The sequence below is a fragment of the Macroventuria anomochaeta genome, assembly GCF_010093625.1.
Source record: "Macroventuria anomochaeta strain CBS 525.71 unplaced genomic scaffold BU25scaffold_21, whole genome shotgun sequence".
Lineage (NCBI taxonomy): Eukaryota > Fungi > Ascomycota > Dothideomycetes > Pleosporales > Didymellaceae > Macroventuria > Macroventuria anomochaeta.
The window spans coordinates 202,784-220,189 of NW_022985382.1; the positions used below are offsets into that span (position 1 = coordinate 202,784).

Here is a 17,406-nt window from a genome sequence, read left to right on the forward strand (position 1 = left end):
GTGTCTACTTGCTTATATACTTGACAGGAGGATTGATTGTACTGCTCATATCAAGTATCGTCAGTGACTTGATACTTGGTCCAATCGAGCGTTGTTGACGTAACCTTGATACTCGGTCCTTGGTGTCCTATTGATCGTTGTCAACGTGGGTCCTCTGCAAGTGGGTTGGTATATGGGTCCGTGACGATCGTTTGTGTACGAGATCCACGTTGTATCCACTGCAGTCCTTTTTGTACAATCTCGGTTTGTATAACAGATATTACGAGTGTTGATTATACTGGGTATCACTGACGCAGCTTCACAGCTCGGTCAATCGATACTGCAGTTCCTTGGCTGCTCTCGTCTTGTTACATAGTCCTGTTTGTTCAGTGTTGTTTTGCAAGTTGTTCATGGATCATAACAGTATACTCCTTGTGCCGAGTGTTTCTGATGCGGCCCACTGCTTGGGTTGATCAATACTACAGTTCCTTGGCTCCTCTTGTATCATTGTGTAGTCCTGTTTGTTCAGTGTTGTTGCGGGTTGCCCTTTGATTGTAACAGTGTGGTGTTGGTTAGATTGCTGATTAAATACCCTTTGGGTTAGTGTGCCTGGAGAACAAGCCTTACCTGATTGGGCTATTGACTACCAACCTATACACTTTAAACAACAATAACACCATAACCACAACACCTATTGACAAAATAAGGGCAGAACTGAACTCCTGGAGCCTTGGTCTACAATACTAGTTGAAAATGTCCATAACCTTTTTCCTAACCTTTATGCCCATTTGCCCATTCATAAAAAGAATTTCTTAATGAGGCAAACCTCAAAGAAATTCTTAGTGGGGAGGATTAGGGTGACCTAGAAAGAGAAGCACAGGAGAACCTCAGACCGTTATTCCCAGATCAGATTGCCTGATCTGATTCACGCTGCTCCGTGCATATCTGTCACCCTTGCTATCTGACTTTCGACAACTCATGTTCAGCGGTGCACGGCACAAGCCACATGTCATGTAACGCGTCGCGTCGCGTCGCGTGGTACACCACATACAACTGCCGTCATACTCATGGCCAGTACTATCTGCGCCATGTTCTCAGAAACTCAAGCACACAGGGCTGAGCTATGCCGAAAACTTGTTCACTATGTGGGCGAGCCCCATTGCTTCCTTGTCTGTCAAGCCTGTAGTATCGCGCTACCTCTTAGCCGTGTTGCGAAGCACTTCAGCCAATCTCGAGTTCACTCATACTCAAGGAGTTTTTGCGCCAGCCTGCTTCAAGCTTGGGAAACTACCCACTTCCAGTCTTGCCCCATCAAACTCCGCGACGAAGCCGATCTGTCAGTTGGGTCCCTCCACTGGCAACCAGCGCGCCTATCTCTCATCTTCCTGTCTCCAAGGGGTCCCAATGTCGGTTTGCAGACACGACTACTGGGCGGACGAGATGGCGGAAGTAGTGGTGCTCGGTCAGGGGCTTATTGGATTGACTGAAACGCGCGCCCAAAAAGGTTGAGATGCTGGAGTTATGTGTTGCACAGCACTTTTTTTTTTTTTTTTTTTTTACATCGCTTTAGTATACCCTGAGAACTCAACCCAGTGATGTTTAGACGGCTTTGCTTAAACCCCAGGAAGCGAGTTCCCATCTATATAAATCATCAGCTTTAACCCCCTTGTCGACTGTGTTACAGGATGGTCAGGAAGATTCCCAGATGGTAGCTTTATGGCACTGCCCATATTTCTCAGGAAAGCTATGATCGAACTAGGCCATTCAGAATCATTCCAAGCACCAAACACCATTTCAGGTACCTGGATCTGGTAAGTCGCTCTGCCGCAGTCGCAGATGCATCAAGGCTACGCCAAGAGGAAATGTTACAACTGACGAGCCTGTAATCCCAGTGGCTCTTCGCAAAAGTCACTGTAGGAATGCAGGATAAGATGGTTCTAGGCGGTGTCGTGAATACATGAAGTAGCGTTCACAAGTGAGTCATTAATGCCAAGCACCTTATCCCACCACATACGAAGTTCGACATCAACCCACGCTCTCAGTGCCTTCAAGCTCTTTATCAGCCGATACGTCTGTACCGTGTTCGCAGTATTTCCCAAGGGAATTGAGTGGAAAATATGAATGGGCGAAGCTGGCTTCCGCATATTCGGGTTTGACATCGAAATCAACGTATCGGTGCACACCCGCCCGAGAAAGAGGGACCAATTCTCCGACTGCACATCGATGAGCGGAAACACAATCTGTGAGAGAAGGCCCGTGATGACTGGGCTGATGGAGTGAGTGGTGGGCGTTGGGGTCGGCTGCTGCGTGTGCACGTGCGTGGGCGAAGGCACCACTCGACCTTGCCACTCTTCCCGTCCGCTCGAATGAGATCCAGCTGTGCCTTCTTCTCCATACTTGGACGTTTCCAGTAAGGCAATCTGTCGGATCAGCTCCTCTACTCGGGCAACTTGTCCGGCAAGCCATACGCCTAGTTGGACCTTGGCTTCCTCGACCGTGCGGCTCTCAGTTTTGGTCTCAATGGAGACGGCAACGGGTCGAGTCTGCAAAGCCTCGTAGGTGATGTGGTTTATGGATGTCGATGGACTGACGATGACAGAGGTAATGATATCGCGAGCCGGGCGAGAAGGTTCGAGAAATATGACATAATCGACGATCTTGCCTGTAGTAAGGCCAGGAGAGTGCGTTGGGCGGAAGGCAGACGAGATCTTCGCAGTAGCTACACTCCGGAAGCCAACGTGCGCCTCATCATTCCCTAAGGCCAATTCTAAGACCTTGGTGTGCACGCGATTGTTCCACTCGCTCTCATGATCGCGATTTTTGGCACAGCGGTTTGATAATGCGTTGATCGCTAGTGTCGTCTGCAGCTCGGCCTTCAGCTCTTCTATAGGGCGATCATCGTCATCGTCCAATTGGGATTGTCTAATCTTCTCGATACCAGCCTCGATCAGTTCTTGTCGCAGACTTGCAGCAAAGATAGGCCCATCCGCTACATCTTCTAGAACATCCAACAGCGCCATCCCTGCACGCCCCAATTGTTCGCGCTGACTCGCTGTCGTGTTGGCAAGCGGCATATACGTGACTCCATTACCAACGTCCCACAATGAGGTCACCTTTTTGGGGCTTGTTGAGCGCGCTGAGGACGCCGACTGCGATTGCGACTGCGACTGCGACCGCGAATGTGATTCTGAACGTTGCTTTGCATATGAGCGGGCGCGCCGTTGTAGAGCCAAATCGTCTTCAGTTGCAACAGCAGTGAGAGTGTTGGTGTAGGACAAAGACAGATCGGGAATGGGATGTATGCGTTGACGCGGGCGTGGCGTGCACTCATCGAGCTCGTCTGGCGAGTCAGCGTCTGATGAGTATACGTCGGCGGGGAACAGGCGTTTGGACGGTGACGGCGTGCGCATACGCTTGCTCTCGGTAGTCTTCGTCGTGTCTGGGTTATCGTCATGATTGCGAGCAGCCATCTCGGTCAATGCGACGCGGCGCGTCTTGTGCAGTTGTTGGCTCTTGCAAGGATTTGATCGACGGCGTTTGCGGGACTGCAAAGGGCTGGGAACGAAGCGCGTAGTCGACTCGAGGTCAGAAACCCATGCAGCGACAGCGTCGACATGCATCGGGACCATTGACACCACATGGAACGTGGAGATGTATGATGATGCAGTGGTCCGCGGTGCTGAGGGGGATACATTGGCCTGGCAACGGCTGGTGCCTTGGTATCGATGAGGCGCGGGGCACAGACCCCCTACTGAGTATCCAATCACCGCTCCAAGAACTGTCTCCCGCCCTGCAAATGACATTACATGCTGCAGCTCGCATCGCTCTGCTCTTCGTCCCCGAGAATGCTGAACTGCAATTTTTGCACACTGAGATGCCTTCACACTGTCCTACGAGGTAGCGCAAAGAGATCGAGCTAGAGATCGAAGGTGTTATTCTCGCCCTCTTATTCCCGCCGTCAACAGTCGATCAGGGCCACGGCCGCCTACATCGCAATGTGTGGACCACAACAGCGTTCCCAAGACTGTCTCACACGACAAGAAGACAAGTATCTCCTGTATTTGAGCTTGAGGTGTGACTTATAAACGGTAGCGACAATCGATGAACACCTCGACCCAGCGCCGCACATGGTGTACCACACTTCCAGAGCCCTTGATTTGATTCTCGATAACGCAGGAGGGGCCGTGGGTATAGCTCCTGCTGCGAACGTACTGTCTGGTTCATACCTAGGTATACCGAAACGGCACCAGCACTTTCCGGAGTAGCACCACTTGCTTCTGCGACCATCCCGGATATCAGCAACTCACGAAGAGCCGAACTACGTCTGAGAATTTGCTGTGCATGGTGGATGCCAATAAGCTCCCATGTGTATAGATTGGTAGCTGGGCGCCCAATATGTACCACTCCTCCACGTCGTAGAGTTGGCACAGTTGAAAGTGCCGTCCATTTGTCTACTTGAGCTGTGCTTCGAGAAACGCCTCATGTGTTCGCCGTCCTGTGTGCAGCGTGCTTCCAGGCTGGATTGAATCTCACCTTAGCAATAAAACTGCTTGAAAGACGCCGGATCGCAAACCGGAAAGGTACTTACGGACGGCATCGATGAGTGCAACATCTTCTTTGACACGTAATTACACACTTTTCAAGGGCAAGATCATTATGAGCCTTTATGCCGGCCGCTCTACCGGTATCGACGCCACTGCAGCCACCCATCTCAAGTCTTCAACCCCCCAGCCAGAAAATAGAGAGGCCAAATTGATCAAGCTCGTGGACTGATTTCCAACATCTCCGGTGGCGATCAGCCTTCATCGGCCCGCATCTTCACCGGCTCGTAAATTACCCGGTTTGGAAATTTCGACCAATGTCGAGAACTGTAACCACGTGGCGGAAGTCACATGATATTCTATTGTAGAAGGCACTGCCCGAGAGCAAGTGCCCTTACCTCTGAGCGGAGAGCTCCTGTACAACAACATCACCAACAACACAGATAGCGATACAATCATTGACCACAGCCTCCGACCGACACTGCTCACGCAGTAACAAGAACAGCTTGACTTCCATGGATGTTCCACCCGGGCAGCCTCTCCCTCAAGGGACATCTCAACTGCAAGAAGGCCAGCATTTTGAATATCACTGATGATTCGGCGGCAAGGTCAAAGTTTGCGAAAGATCCCAATGGCCCCATCACAATTCGCTTACCACAGACTCTCGATCACCATCACCCTATCCTACCTCCGCGCGACCCTCACGATCAGGGCTCGACTTGTGTTTTCCCCACGATATGACCTGCTCCGGTCCCTTGACTCGGAACATGCCCCTTTATGCTGGCTTGATTCTTAACGGGATGTACATGCTCGAGAACTGCGCGCATGTCAATGTCTCTTCTTGTATCTGCATGTCTTTATACTAGATTCGGAGCCTCCAGCTCTTTCAATTTGAGTGTTCTGACATGTCGAGAAACTTGCCTCCACAGCTTCCCAATGGACAATCTACACGACTGATCGGGTAGAAGGCGCGCCTCTCGAGAGCGCGTCTTCGTTCTCCTCTTGAACTGTCTGTACTGAAAATTCAGCGGAGAACAAAGCAGGTATGTAACTAGACCTGTTGCAGTAGAGCGTCTTCCTTGTCTCAATGCCCCTTGCTGCGTTGCACAGCACGCTCAGCAAGGAATCCTGCGTACAGCTTCAAATCCATGCCCGACCCGGTGTTGCTGCAGAAGGCACAACTTTTTTTGAGCTCAGACATGCCTGCTTCCCAAAGCATTTCTTGAACCATCGTACCATCTCTAGAGTGATATCGATCCCTATGGGTTCTAGAATTCGTCTTCGAAAATTCGTACAATCAGCACATACGGTATTCTGATAAATTTGACCGGTCTGATTACCTCTACCGGCAGCCCCCGATAGCCCGTACAATGCTTCGTACACACGGCCGTAGGGTACGTACTGTCACGAATGCATTGGTGCAGCTGGCTCAACCTCTTATATCTTGCCCATTCGGTCTCGGGAGCTTACTGCGCTGGCTCTGCTTGCAAGGATGTATAGTACCACACAATGAACGCCAATAGCTGTTTCTCGGCATGACAAGCATGAAAGCTGCCTCCCTGACCACGGTGTTCATTTTCATGCCGTTTGAGATCGTGGCCCACAATATCGCTAAATTCAAATACTCTCTTCGTCCAAATTTCTCGATCAAGGCACCCATCAATATCTCCAAACTGTCCACTGCTCCAGCCACTGACTGCGAACACAAGGTTGTGTGCTTCTCCACCCTCAAGGTATCCAACATACATCTACAGCCCAGAAGAGGAAGAGGTACCTAGCGGATTCGATTGCAGCGCCCTCCTTGTCGTCGAGACTGACTGCACGACCGACCACAGAAGCTATAGCGGCAGGCGTAATAGTGCCTCTGTGATCGACCCAAGTGTAATAAGTCTCGACGAAGCCCTCGGCACCGATCTTCCTCAGAAGACTCTGCTGTAGGCCCCGTCATTCGGCCAGACTGGCAATAGAGGAACACATATAATTACTCCATATTGGTCGCATTAATCTCTACACTTTCCGTTGGCACTTGCGCATCAAAGCTCTCGTAATTCGACATTTAGAGTGCCTTCTTGTGGTATCTAGTTTTACTCACTCTACTTTACGAACGAATATACGTGTTGAGGTTGGCTATGGGGTAAGGGTTAGAACAACTTTAAGGAAAAAAGTTTTCACCAGTCGCAGAAATCTGCGAAAGGGAAAAGCAGCCGCCCAGAAGAGGAACATCGACAACCAGATGGGTATCACGAAGAAGAATTTCAGAATAGAGATCAAGAAAGAGGGGGCCATTCAAAGGAATATTCATGAGCTGTATTCAAATTCGGTGCAACAGATCCTCAAAAACCTGAAGGCAGACAACACAAGAGTGGTGGAATACGAGCGATTGAAGTCGATGCGTCCTTGAGAAATGAACGCCATTTGCTCAAGAAGTGGCTGTTACCGCACTTGAGATATAGTCGAAGACCACTGGGGACCTACGTATGACGAAGTCTGAAGTAGCTCGCCCACAATTACAATTGGTTTTGCTCAGACTCTCTCATGCTGTTGAAGAACCACGATCGTGTCACCCAGAATTGTTCTTCAGTCTTGTGTAGAGAGCGCTGCAATTGATATGAGCTACCCGCACTGAGTTTCAGCACAGAAAGAAGTGGGCTGAAAACATCAGTAGATAAGATGAAGCGGAGTGGATGGAACCTTGAAGTTGCGTGGACCCTGGTGTGGTTCCACCACAGCCGCGGAGGCCTTGAAACCGCCGCGCCTGTGGACGGAAATCAATTCTTCCGCTTCAACACCACACCAACCTCTCCACCTTCCCCAACTCTCCACACATCCCGTCGCGGCTCCCCAGATTAAGCTCATCTAACGCATCTTCCCCTGATGCTTCAGCCAAACAGAACACTCGCTCTCGCGAGCGACGCGCCGTTTACGTTCTTGCAATGGGCGATTGTGGGGCGAAACGCGTCATGCACCCCGGCCAGCGAAGGATCGTTACTCGGATAATTGCCAATTTCCGTGCCCAGGCGTTGTGTCGCGATCAAAATCTTGATGTCTTCTTGGCGTGTCTTGACTACTCTTAGCCATAGTTGCTTGGAGTGCTTAGGTTGCTGGGCCGGGATAGCGGAAAATCAGGGCACTTGCATGGTTCTCTCGGGCGACCATATGGAGCCATCTTGTTGCCGGGTGTAGGTATAAGAACAGGAATACCCGTCAGTTATTTGTAGAGTTGAGAAGCATCTGAGTTAAGCTGTACTGCCACTGTTTCTTTACTCAAGGTCAAAGGTCTTCAAGATGCGAACAACTGGTATACAGCAATCACAGCAGAACACAATGAACAACAGACCTAACGCATGTCACAGGCCTCTCCGCGCTGCTGGCACTGGCCATTGTAGGACAGTCTGCTGTCATACAAGAGCGTGCTACAGCTACCTGCACTCAAGATGCCTGCCTTGAGCTGTTCGAGCTCTTCGCCATCGCTGCAAAGCCTTTTTGCTCAGCTTACACCGAAGCACCAACTCACACCTTACCCGCATATGCTGCACGCTGGTCTAAGGTCCCAGCAAAGATTTCCAGTGCTTGCACGTGCCTGAACGGAGGCAAGCCGACTGCTGTCCCAAGCAGTGCTGCGCCCTCAGCAACAGCTATAACTTCCTCGCAAGCCGCTTCCCCGACCGTAGCCACGAGCACTCTTTCGGCGATTGTTATCAGCTCTCCCACATCAGGAAATCCAACTGCTACGAGTGCAACCGCCGATGCGTGCTACGTCACAGCGTACTCCGCCATTGCAGCTGCTACAGCTTCTTGCACTTCCATCACCCTAGATGGCATTACCGTCCCTGGAAATTCGACTATCGACCTGTCTAAGCTGAAGACCGGTACTAAGGTCACCTTCAAGGGTACCACATTCTGGGAGTACTTCGATGCAAACTACCCGTTTATTAAGGTTGGAGGTACCAACGTCGAGATCACTGCTGCAGAGGGTGCAATCCTTGATGGCAACGGTCAGTCATGGTGGGATGGTCTTGGTAGCAACGGCGGTATTGCTAAGTAAGTGCTCTCAAACTGTTTCAAAATCGGCCCATACTGACATTTGTCCAGGCCCAACCACTTCATCGAGCTCAGCAAGGTTCTTGGGTCCAGTTCAGTCCACGATATCTACATTCAGAACTACCCCGTCCATTGCTTCAGCGTCAGCAACAGCGCTGGGCTTGACATCTACCACATCACGCTGAACAACAGCGCTGGCTACGCACCTAACGCTCGCTCCAACGGCCTTCCCGCCTCGCACAACAGTGATGGCTTCGACCTTGCCTCGACCAACGACACAAAGGTCCGCGACAGCGTCGTCATCAATCAGGATGATTGTGTAGCCATCACTAGCGGCAACAACATCATCGTCAACAACATGTACTGCAACGGCAGCCACGGTCTTTCTATCGGCTCGGTAGGCGGCAAGTCTAACAACAACGTTACCAACATGGTGTTCAGCAACTCGGTAGTCTTGAACGCTGAGAACGGTGCACGTATCAAGACTAACGAGAACACGACTGGCTACATTAACAACATCTTGTTTGAGAACATACGTGTCGAGAACATCTCTATCTACGGCATTGACATCCAGCAGGACTACCTCAACGGGGGTCCAACAGGCAACCCCACAGCCGGCGTCATTATCTCGGATATCGTGATCCGGAATGTGACTGGTACTGCTACAGATGAGGGCAGGGACTACTACATCCTTTGCGGCACAGGCAGCTGCAAGAATATCACCATCAACGACGTCGATGTCCACGGCGGAGGAGTACCCAGTCTGTGCAACTTCCAGACCAACGGCAATTTTGACTGCGATGGGCACTTCAACATCACAGCTGCACCTGCTTCCTAGCCCAGCGCGCGCTTGTACACATTCATGTTTCAGATACTTTGTACATATCCAGCCCTCACTTAACCTCCAAAACCAACTTCCCGCTCTGCGCTTTGCTTTGAAATACTTCTTGTGCCTTCCCAATATCCTTGAGCTTGAACACCTGGCCGATATGAGGCTTAATCTCCCCTTTCTCAATGTACGAGACGAGGTTCGCGAACACTTCATCGTCTTGGAATGTGCAGCCGAAGAAGCTCAGATCCTTGAGATACAGCGTTCGCACATCGAGTTCGACAATCGGCCCCGCGATTGCCCCAGCGGTCGCATACCGTCCGCCTTTCTTGAGCACTTCGAGGAGTTCCGGGAACGAGGGCCCGGCGACAACGTCGAGAACGACTTCGACACTCATCTTCCCCAGCGCGGCGACGATGCTTGAGTCTCGTGAAATCACGCGATCAGCGCCGAGCTCCTGCATCTTGCTCTTCTTGTCCGCGCCTGCGACGGCGATGACTTTTGCGCCGCGCCGCTTGCACAGTTGAATTGCAGCTGCGCCTACACCGCCGCTCGCGCCTGTGATGAGCACAGTCTCCCCGGACGTGACGCGCGAGCGGTGGATCATGTTCTCGGCTGTGGAGTACGCGCACGGTACACTGCCGAGCTCGACGTCGGTCCAGGGACAGTTCACAGCGAAGGTTTCGGCAGCGGGCGCTTTGGTGTATTGTGCGAATGCGCCGTCGCATTCGGAGCCGAAGGTCCAGCAGTCGAACGGCCGCTTGTTGACGTAGGTGGTAAGCATGTTGCGTACGAGCACTCTCTCTCCGATGCGGGAAGAAGATACGGAGGAGCCGACGGCGACGATGTACCCGCAGCAGTCTGCACCCTGAATCCTCGGAAACTGAAGCGCTTTGCCGGACCAGGATGAGTCGTCGTCTGTTCTGTCTCCCGACGCACTGGTAGCTTCTGACGACGTGCCGGTTTTCACGCCTTTCGAGTACCACCCAATGCGGGTGTTGATGTCGGTGTTGTTGATGCCTGCGGCGGCGACACGGATGAGGGCTTCTGTGGGCGAGAGCTCAGGTACGGGGAGATCGGTTCTGTACTCGAGCTTTTCGGGCCCTCCGTGGCCGGTGAGAATGACTCCGCTCATGGTCTTGGGAATTGGGGGTGCTGGGTTGTGCGTGGCCATTGTTGAGGGCGAGGTAATGCAGAATTCTTGCTTGATGTGGAGAGCTAGGGAGTCGCAAAGTGTGAGGAGGTCTGACAGGTATTTGATGTTGAAGATGCGGATGAGAGATCTTAGCCTTTCAAGCATTGTGTAGAGTCGTGCTCCACGCACTTTTGTATGTGACCAATCGAAGGCGAGCAGGTACGTGGTGATTGGCCAGTTCGGAGACAAGCTTACCAACACGCGATGATGTAAGAGTCGATTGTCGGCTTGTCTTACTACGGTAAGTTAGTGTGTCGCGTACTCCAGACATCTCTTGCTCAAGAGACTCCTAGTAAACACAGGAATGTCAGAAATCAGGCTGTTGCGCATCTCTTGTTCGTGACAGATCTGTCAAATTCGTGTAATCGTAAAGTGTGCATGAGAATTCAACACCGTTCCATCTCGCCCGGGTGCCTGCCGCTGCTCCATACCCTCCCTGCTCTCTCCTTATCCTCTGCGCTGTCGTGTGATCCAGAACTTAGTTCCCAATCTTGCCCTGCAAAAACTGCGGCGCCGGCCCAGCAGCCTCATCCGCATAGCTAAAGTGCGCCGCCGTAATCGTCAATGTACCCGTGCAGACCATATCTCCTGTAGCACAGTAAACCTCCAAATCATCACTTGGATAACTCTCAATCCCACCACGATTCTGCTGATTCTTCGTGTACCCAAACAGCACTGTACCAACAACCCTCTCCCTCAAGCTAGCACCGAGCTTAGGGATAGCACCAGCGATAACGGCAGTGCCCTGGCTGTAGCCGCCAGACACGATGGGGGTGGTGGGGCACTTGGTGTTGGCGAGGTTGAAGAGGCGGACTGCTTCGTTGATGGCGGCTTGCGAAGTGCCGCCGGGGAGCGCGTTGGATGCGAGGTCTGCAGCGTACGGGCCGCCGACGCCTTGAACCCAGATTTGATCGGCGCCGTAGGTGCGCTCGAGAGCCTTGGCGACAGCGGGGCCGGTGGATGAGCCCTTTCGCAGACTTTAGTGATCAGAAAACAAAACTTGTAGATTGTACAACGTACCATGTTGCCGGTCTCAGTGCTGGCACGAGCGAAGATGAAGATCGCCTTGGGGCATTTGGAACTGCTGCCTTGCTCAAGCTCGTTGCTGGTGCTTGAACCAAACTGGCGAACCTCGAGTGTGTCTGCATCAGGCGCTGCAAGAGTAATGGGCGAGGCTGCAGCCAAGCTGGCAAGCACGGAAAGGGCTAGGAACTTCATCTTGAGTGGTGATGGATTGAACAAACAGTAATAGAGAAGTGAGTGAGTGCGCCTGCAGTGTCTACTGATGTTACTCCGAGGATAGTCGAGTAGATCCGCAAGTCGTTCAAGGTGTACTTATACACATTCGCTCCTCCAGAGTTGGACCCTTACCATCATCATCCCACTCAATCTCGCGCTACCTCGGCAGTGCAAGGTGTCGGTAGCGAAAACAAAGTTTCAATCTTCGGGCGCCATCTGCAGATAGTCTAGGCATATTCGATCTGTGAGATGTTGTACACCTGCATGTCCACTTGTGGTTGCTCAATCGTGTTTTGAATGACGGTGGAGTGGGCTGTGCGCATCGTTTCAGTGTTTGGAGTGGCGTACCGTGCAATGTTGTGCATGGATGAGGCTGCGGGAGGAACAGATGCATGATTGCTTGGTGTGGGTTTGGGTTCAAAGTTGCGATCGTCGCTGGAGACCAAACCTTATTCTTACTGCATGAGAATGCATTGCTCGACAAGAGGTTTGCTGTAGTCGTCCAGTAGAAGCGATGGTACCGTTCCCTGTCCCTTCAACATACCCCTCTTCCGTCCTTGATTCTTGCTTTTGTCCGAAGAGTTGCAGTGTTGAAGCCGCGGTGGCTGATGTAGGTTGTTAGACATCTGCCAGGGGTGCCACGCCGTGGCGCTAATGCTTCGACTAGTCCACCCCACAACATGCTCAATCACCGACGATCCCTTCATCTCAGTTGCTGGTCGGCGAATAACCTCAGATGCATGACAATCTGGTATGACACAGTAGGGCCGCTGAACATGTGTGACTGCTTGGAACAGCCTCGGTGCACGAAAACACGGTGTTTCGAAACGACGCCGTTGAGATGAAAGGCTGCAGCCCTGTTACAGGCGTGGGGAAAGGCAAAGTGTGCCCGACTGACTCTCTCTTGCCTAGCCTCAGTACCAACAATGGGTTGCGAAGATTCGTTGGTGTGTCGGCGCTGCCAAGATTGATCTGTAAAGCAGCATGGCTCAGGCCATGGCGCGTGAATGGCCGACTCGCTGGAGGCGTCTCGGTTAGTCGTGGATGTCAGCTGGTTACATGGAAATGGTGCAGAAGTAGAGGTTGAATTCGGACGTGACCATGTGGTCGAATCGTATGGCACCTAATCGCACCGTGGCCGCGAGCGATTGCCAACGCTCGAACGGTGACAGCAGATGACTGCGACACCAGCTCAGGGGCTGCCAACTCGAAAAGGTCAAAGCAGCGGGTCCTGCGATGGGTGGTTGTAGGAGTGGTTACGTTTTGTAGAATGTTATTTTTGTGTGCCAGAATCGCTGGTCGCAATAACTAGGATAGGTTCGACGTTTGGGTGGTCTACACTCGAGATACATCAGTACTCTGTTCCCGTAACAGATGCTTCGAGGCCTCGTGCCTCTCCGCATCGTACATCACCTCACGACCATATCGGTAATGCTCATGGTATTGGGTTTCAGAACCGTCCACTCTCCCTCCTCCCAACTCCCAACCCACCGTACCCACTCCCCCTCGCCTCACCGTTCGGCATACCAACTCTCTTCAAAGGACTGCCTGCCCTCCTACTCGGCGTCTGGCTCCCCGAATTCGTGCCTAGGCCACTCGCTCGAGGGACACCCGTGCTGTCTTTGCTTTTCTCCAACCTAGGCGTCGAAGATCTGCCCGCGACACCAAAACGATCGCTCAGGCTGAGCTTCGGCTGTTCGCGCGGCTTGTTGTTCTCGTCGGTATCACGGAGGTAGTTGGCGCTTGCTGACTTGCGCAGCGGAGAGTTGGCGTGCGTGAAAATGCCCAGGCTGCCTCCGTCGCCGCTTGTGCGGGCAATCGAGGGGACACGGCGGAAAGGGTTTGGCGTCTGTGAAGGGCGGATGGGAGATGAAAGATCCGCGTCGTCGTCGTCTCGGGCATCGGACGCGGTAGAGGTGTACGAGGAGTGTGCGGATGTGAGTGCGGGGCGTTTGGCGCTTCTCGACGGCGTTTGACCTAGTGAGAGGTTGTCTGGATCGTACTGGGTCCTGTAGTTCGGGTTCGGGTTGGTGTGGAAGACCCTCTTGTTGATGATGGTCCTGGGTGTGTAGGTTACGACTTCGCTAGCGAGATCATGGGGGCTGCCCTTGACGCCGACACTCGAGTCCCTGTTCCGCTTCTTGGAGATTGTCTGGATGCCCACGTCGCGTGATGGTCTCTGCATCGAAGGGTGCACATACTTGCTGTCGTATTCGTGCAAGACCTGGCGACTGATGATGTTGTTGTCCTTGATCTGTTGGATGAATGACGATCGCAAGAGCCAGAGTTGGAGGGAGAGGACCAAGCCGACGAAGATGGTGGCTACCACGCGGACGCTGGGACGGGGATCGAGCGGCGCCACTGGCAGGTTCAGATAATAGAGCGCGACGTGCAGCGGACTGAAGAGGCAGCACAGCGCCAGACACAGCGGGTTGGGGTCCCAGACAGCAATCTCCCATACGTCGCGCGTTGCATCTGGGTGTGCGCGCGCAGCCGCTGAATTACGCTGGGCGATGTTGCGAAAGTAGCTGAAGGGCGAGGCGCCGGCCGGCGAGGAGTCAACTCTCACGCGCTTCGCAGACGGTGTGGTCAGTGTGGCGTCGATGGGCTGCTCGAACAGCCTGTAGTGCCTCTTCTTGCTGTGCACAAGCCAGGCATTCGCGAAGCTTGCAGCAGCGAGTATCAGCACCAGCAGGTTCGCAAGCCAGCTGAGCCAACCGGAGCCCGAGGCTTCCTTGAAGACTCCGTCGTTGTCGAGGCCGTTCGATGCGCCCGTGTTTGCTTGGGCGACGACGAAGGCCACGTTGGCGCCAAAGCCGATGGAGAGGGCATACGAGGCCGCGAAGTCCTCCCAGTCACTGCTACTCAGCTCCTCAGAGACCCATAGCGCCCAGTCGGAGGGGTCTAGGTATGTCTTGATGCGCTCACTCAGCCGCGCTTTGCGCACAAGACGAGGCATGCCGGCGGCGCAGTACGTTGGTCAGTGGTGTGGCTGTGTGTTGGGTGGGATCGGAAGCGGTGGCTCAGGAGCCCTCCATCTTATGTCGGCGAAGGCGAAAGTGCGCTCGTTGTTCGTTGCTCTGGCTCAGTCCCAGAAAAGGTTCCGCGCCAGCAACCCGAAACAGAAAGGCGCGGTCTGAGCTCCGTCGTCATTGCCTGCAACACCAAGCGCAGCCTCACCTTGCTGCAGCTGTCTGAAGCAACACAACCATGGCAGCCTCGGCTTCAGCATACAAAGACCGGCAGTTTCTCGCCGTGATTGGCGATGAGGTGCGCCCTGCCCACACCCACAAGCTACAGGCTTCCTTGCTGACTGAGACAGGACACAGTAACGGGCATGCTGCTCGCGGGCGTCGGCGTAAGTCCCCCACCACCACAACAGGGCGAGGATCAGGAGCAGAGGCGACAGACGATTGACAGTCCACAGCACGTGACGCAGCCCCCAGACGCGCAGAAGAACTTCCTGGTCGTGGATGCGAAGACGGAGAACAGCGCCATCGAGGCAGCGTTCGACCGCTTCACGAGCGAGAGGAAGGATATCGCCATTTTGTTGATCAACCAGCACGTACGTCAACGAAACCAAAAAATCCAAAAAAAAAAATTAAATAAAATAAATAAATAGGGGCGGTGGGGAGTAGGGGCAAGTACTGACAAACAGCAGATCGCCGAGAAGATAAGACAGCGCGTTGAGACGTACACGGCCGCTTTCCCCTCGCTGCTCGAGATCCCGTCCAAGGACCACCCGTACGACCCCGAGAAGGACAGCGTGCTCAAGAGGGTGCGCAGGTTATTCGGAGAGTAAATGTGCAGGTGTGTGAGCGCGTCGAGATGGCTCCGGGTGATGAGAGTGCGTAGCATCAGCAAATGATATCCACGTACAAACGCGTACCATGAGCTACATATATATGTATTGCGTGTCATACGGGTTAACGCACGTTTAGGTGCGGCGGAGGTACATGGTCACGGTTACGAAACAGCTGTTGTATGTCGTGAAGTATGCATTGCCTCTGTCGTATATACATTACGCCACGTGCGTAACCAGAGAAACCAATTAAACGAACCGTCGCATGGTATCGTGCATTCAGAAAAGAGACTAGCCCTTCGACCATCCTACAACTCGTTGCGCTGCCGCAAGCGTTCTTGCATTCTCTGCTGCACGAGCCCAGCAGCAGGTCCAGACATCTCAAACTTGCGCTGGCCAACTTTTACATTTCCGAAACTCAGAATACCAGAGCCGTCGACCGAACTGTCGCCTGCACTATTGCTGTTGTCGTTGTCGTTGCTGTTGCTGTTGCTGTTGCTGTTGCTGGAGCGATGCCTTAGGTGGAAGTCGAGGAGAGCTGTCGAGGCAATTACCGATGGAAAGCAATCTTGGCAGTCAAGCAAGTGATCTTGTCGCCGTCCTCAGTGTACACATCCGCAAGAACAGTGTATGTGCCCTATCATCCACGGTATTAGCAAGCCACACCTCATCTCCATCGCTCGTTGCTAATCAAACGTACCGGAGGAATCTCCCTGGGCAGATTAACGTCCTTGGTCAGACTCAACTCGCCCTTCTTGAGCGGACACTTGAGATCCGCCTGCTCGATAGTGTCGCACGCATCACGCTCCTGGTTGATCAGGGTAATCAAGCCGTACTTGACTTGCAGGTGCATCTTGCTCCCCTCGCCAACCTGCTCCTTGAAATCACCAGATGCCTTGATGCTCAACTTCTCGCCTCTACCGTACCAACATTAGCAAACGGTTCAAGCAGGGACAAACGTCTCTCGAGGCACGGCGCAGTACGCGCTGCGCACTGAGAGGCGTGGTTTAGGCAGACGCACGGCTTGGGTGGGTTGGGGTCGAGGTCGACCTTCTCGATCTGCAGAATGTAGTCTGCCGGGTCGGCGCAGAAGTACAGCGGGTTGTCGCCAGGCACCTTGTATTCCTCCTTCACGGTGACCTGGTTGGGCACCCAAGAGGCGCCCATTGAAGGAACGGCCGAGACGCTAACGGCGCTGAGGCCCGCGAGAAAGAGCATGGTGAGCTGCATCGTAGGAAGTGTGTTTTGTGTCGTCAAAGGTTCGTAAACGCGCAGTGTGTACGCGCTGTGGTGGAGGCGAAGACGGTGGAGACCTGGAGAGCGGTTATCAATGCGAGTTGGTGAGGCTGGGGCGTGATGTGGAAGGAGCGCTGGGTGGTCCCTGCCACAAACGTCATTCGGTCATCCGTGCAAGCTAGCCGAACCTGGGGTTGACACTTGACATCCCAACATCCACACCACGACACGGATGCCTGAAGTCTTGGATACGCCCTGAACTGCAGGTGTTACTCGCTTTTGAACAAGGAGATCGCCATCAATGCCTTGATGCTCTGTCGAGGGCACACCGAGTCGCGTATGTTTTTCGATTGACGCTCCAATACTCGCTCCTCAGAAGTCTTGCCAAGCTCGAGGTGCGGCTATATGCATTGTCAAGGGCTACGTCAGGGCTTTCAGCAAGAGCATGAATATAGATTCAGTCGAGAGGCCCTTCGCCAGTACCACGCCCTCGCTCGAAATCTTATCAAATAACTGTGGTGTGTAAGCGGTCTCCTATGAGGTC

The 17,406-nt window shown here is 53.2% G+C and overlaps 8 protein-coding genes across 8 annotated transcripts; 3 read left to right on the forward strand and 5 right to left on the reverse strand.

The window, feature by feature from the left end:
• Nucleotides 1–1,122: 1,122 nt before the first annotated feature.
• BU25DRAFT_422538 (uncharacterized protein) lies at nucleotides 1,123–1,488 on the forward strand (the record flags this gene model as incomplete). The annotated part of the gene is made up of 1 exon (XM_033708157.1): nucleotides 1,123–1,488. One exon carries the CDS (start codon nucleotides 1,123–1,125, stop codon nucleotides 1,486–1,488), a length of 366 nt encoding a protein of 121 aa, XP_033560553.1.
• Nucleotides 1,489–1,543: 55 nt separating this feature from the next.
• Nucleotides 1,544–3,659, reverse strand: BU25DRAFT_411764 (uncharacterized protein). Its single transcript, XM_033706640.1, has one exon. It carries the CDS (start codon nucleotides 3,597–3,599, stop codon nucleotides 1,917–1,919), a length of 1,683 nt encoding a protein of 560 aa, XP_033560554.1. The 5' UTR covers nucleotides 3,600–3,659; the 3' UTR covers nucleotides 1,544–1,916.
• A 3,655-nt stretch (nucleotides 3,660–7,314) lies between these two features.
• On the forward strand, nucleotides 7,315–9,399 carry BU25DRAFT_492129 (glycoside hydrolase family 28 protein; the record flags this gene model as incomplete). Its single annotated transcript, XM_033711616.1, has 3 exons — nucleotides 7,315–7,818; nucleotides 7,874–8,561; nucleotides 8,613–9,399. Exons 1-3 carry the CDS (start codon nucleotides 7,806–7,808, stop codon nucleotides 9,397–9,399), a joined length of 1,488 nt encoding a protein of 495 aa, XP_033560555.1. The 5' UTR covers nucleotides 7,315–7,805.
• BU25DRAFT_395070 (NAD(P)-binding protein) lies at nucleotides 9,397–10,641 on the reverse strand. The gene has a single exon (XM_033704771.1). The coding sequence runs from the start codon at nucleotides 10,562–10,564 to the stop codon at nucleotides 9,455–9,457; it is 1,110 nt and encodes a 369-aa protein (XP_033560556.1). The 5' UTR covers nucleotides 10,565–10,641; the 3' UTR covers nucleotides 9,397–9,454.
• Nucleotides 10,642–11,063: 422 nt separating this feature from the next.
• On the reverse strand, nucleotides 11,064–11,803 carry BU25DRAFT_432168 (carbohydrate esterase family 5 protein; the record flags this gene model as incomplete). Its single annotated transcript, XM_033708701.1, has 2 exons — nucleotides 11,064–11,552; nucleotides 11,606–11,803. The coding sequence occupies 2 exons, from the start codon at nucleotides 11,801–11,803 to the stop codon at nucleotides 11,064–11,066; spliced, it is 687 nt and encodes a 228-aa protein (XP_033560557.1).
• A 1,471-nt stretch (nucleotides 11,804–13,274) lies between these two features.
• Nucleotides 13,275–14,783, reverse strand: BU25DRAFT_343992 (uncharacterized protein; the record flags this gene model as incomplete). The annotated part of the gene is made up of 2 exons (XM_033702981.1): nucleotides 13,275–13,411; nucleotides 13,496–14,783. The coding sequence occupies 2 exons, from the start codon at nucleotides 14,781–14,783 to the stop codon at nucleotides 13,275–13,277; spliced, it is 1,425 nt and encodes a 474-aa protein (XP_033560558.1).
• A 215-nt stretch (nucleotides 14,784–14,998) lies between these two features.
• Nucleotides 14,999–15,784, forward strand: BU25DRAFT_411768 (vacuolar ATP synthase). Its single transcript, XM_033706641.1, has 4 exons — nucleotides 14,999–15,094; nucleotides 15,147–15,182; nucleotides 15,252–15,389; nucleotides 15,486–15,784. Exons 1-4 carry the CDS (start codon nucleotides 15,035–15,037, stop codon nucleotides 15,624–15,626), a joined length of 375 nt encoding a protein of 124 aa, XP_033560559.1. The 5' UTR covers nucleotides 14,999–15,034; the 3' UTR covers nucleotides 15,627–15,784.
• A 20-nt stretch (nucleotides 15,785–15,804) lies between these two features.
• BU25DRAFT_411770 (uncharacterized protein) lies at nucleotides 15,805–16,901 on the reverse strand. The gene is made up of 3 exons (XM_033706642.1): nucleotides 16,648–16,901; nucleotides 16,327–16,543; nucleotides 15,805–16,263 (listed from the first exon to the last, which is right to left on the reverse strand). The coding sequence occupies exons 1-3, from the start codon at nucleotides 16,854–16,856 to the stop codon at nucleotides 16,177–16,179; spliced, it is 513 nt and encodes a 170-aa protein (XP_033560560.1). The 5' UTR covers nucleotides 16,857–16,901; the 3' UTR covers nucleotides 15,805–16,176.
• Nucleotides 16,902–17,406: the final 505 nt, after the last annotated feature.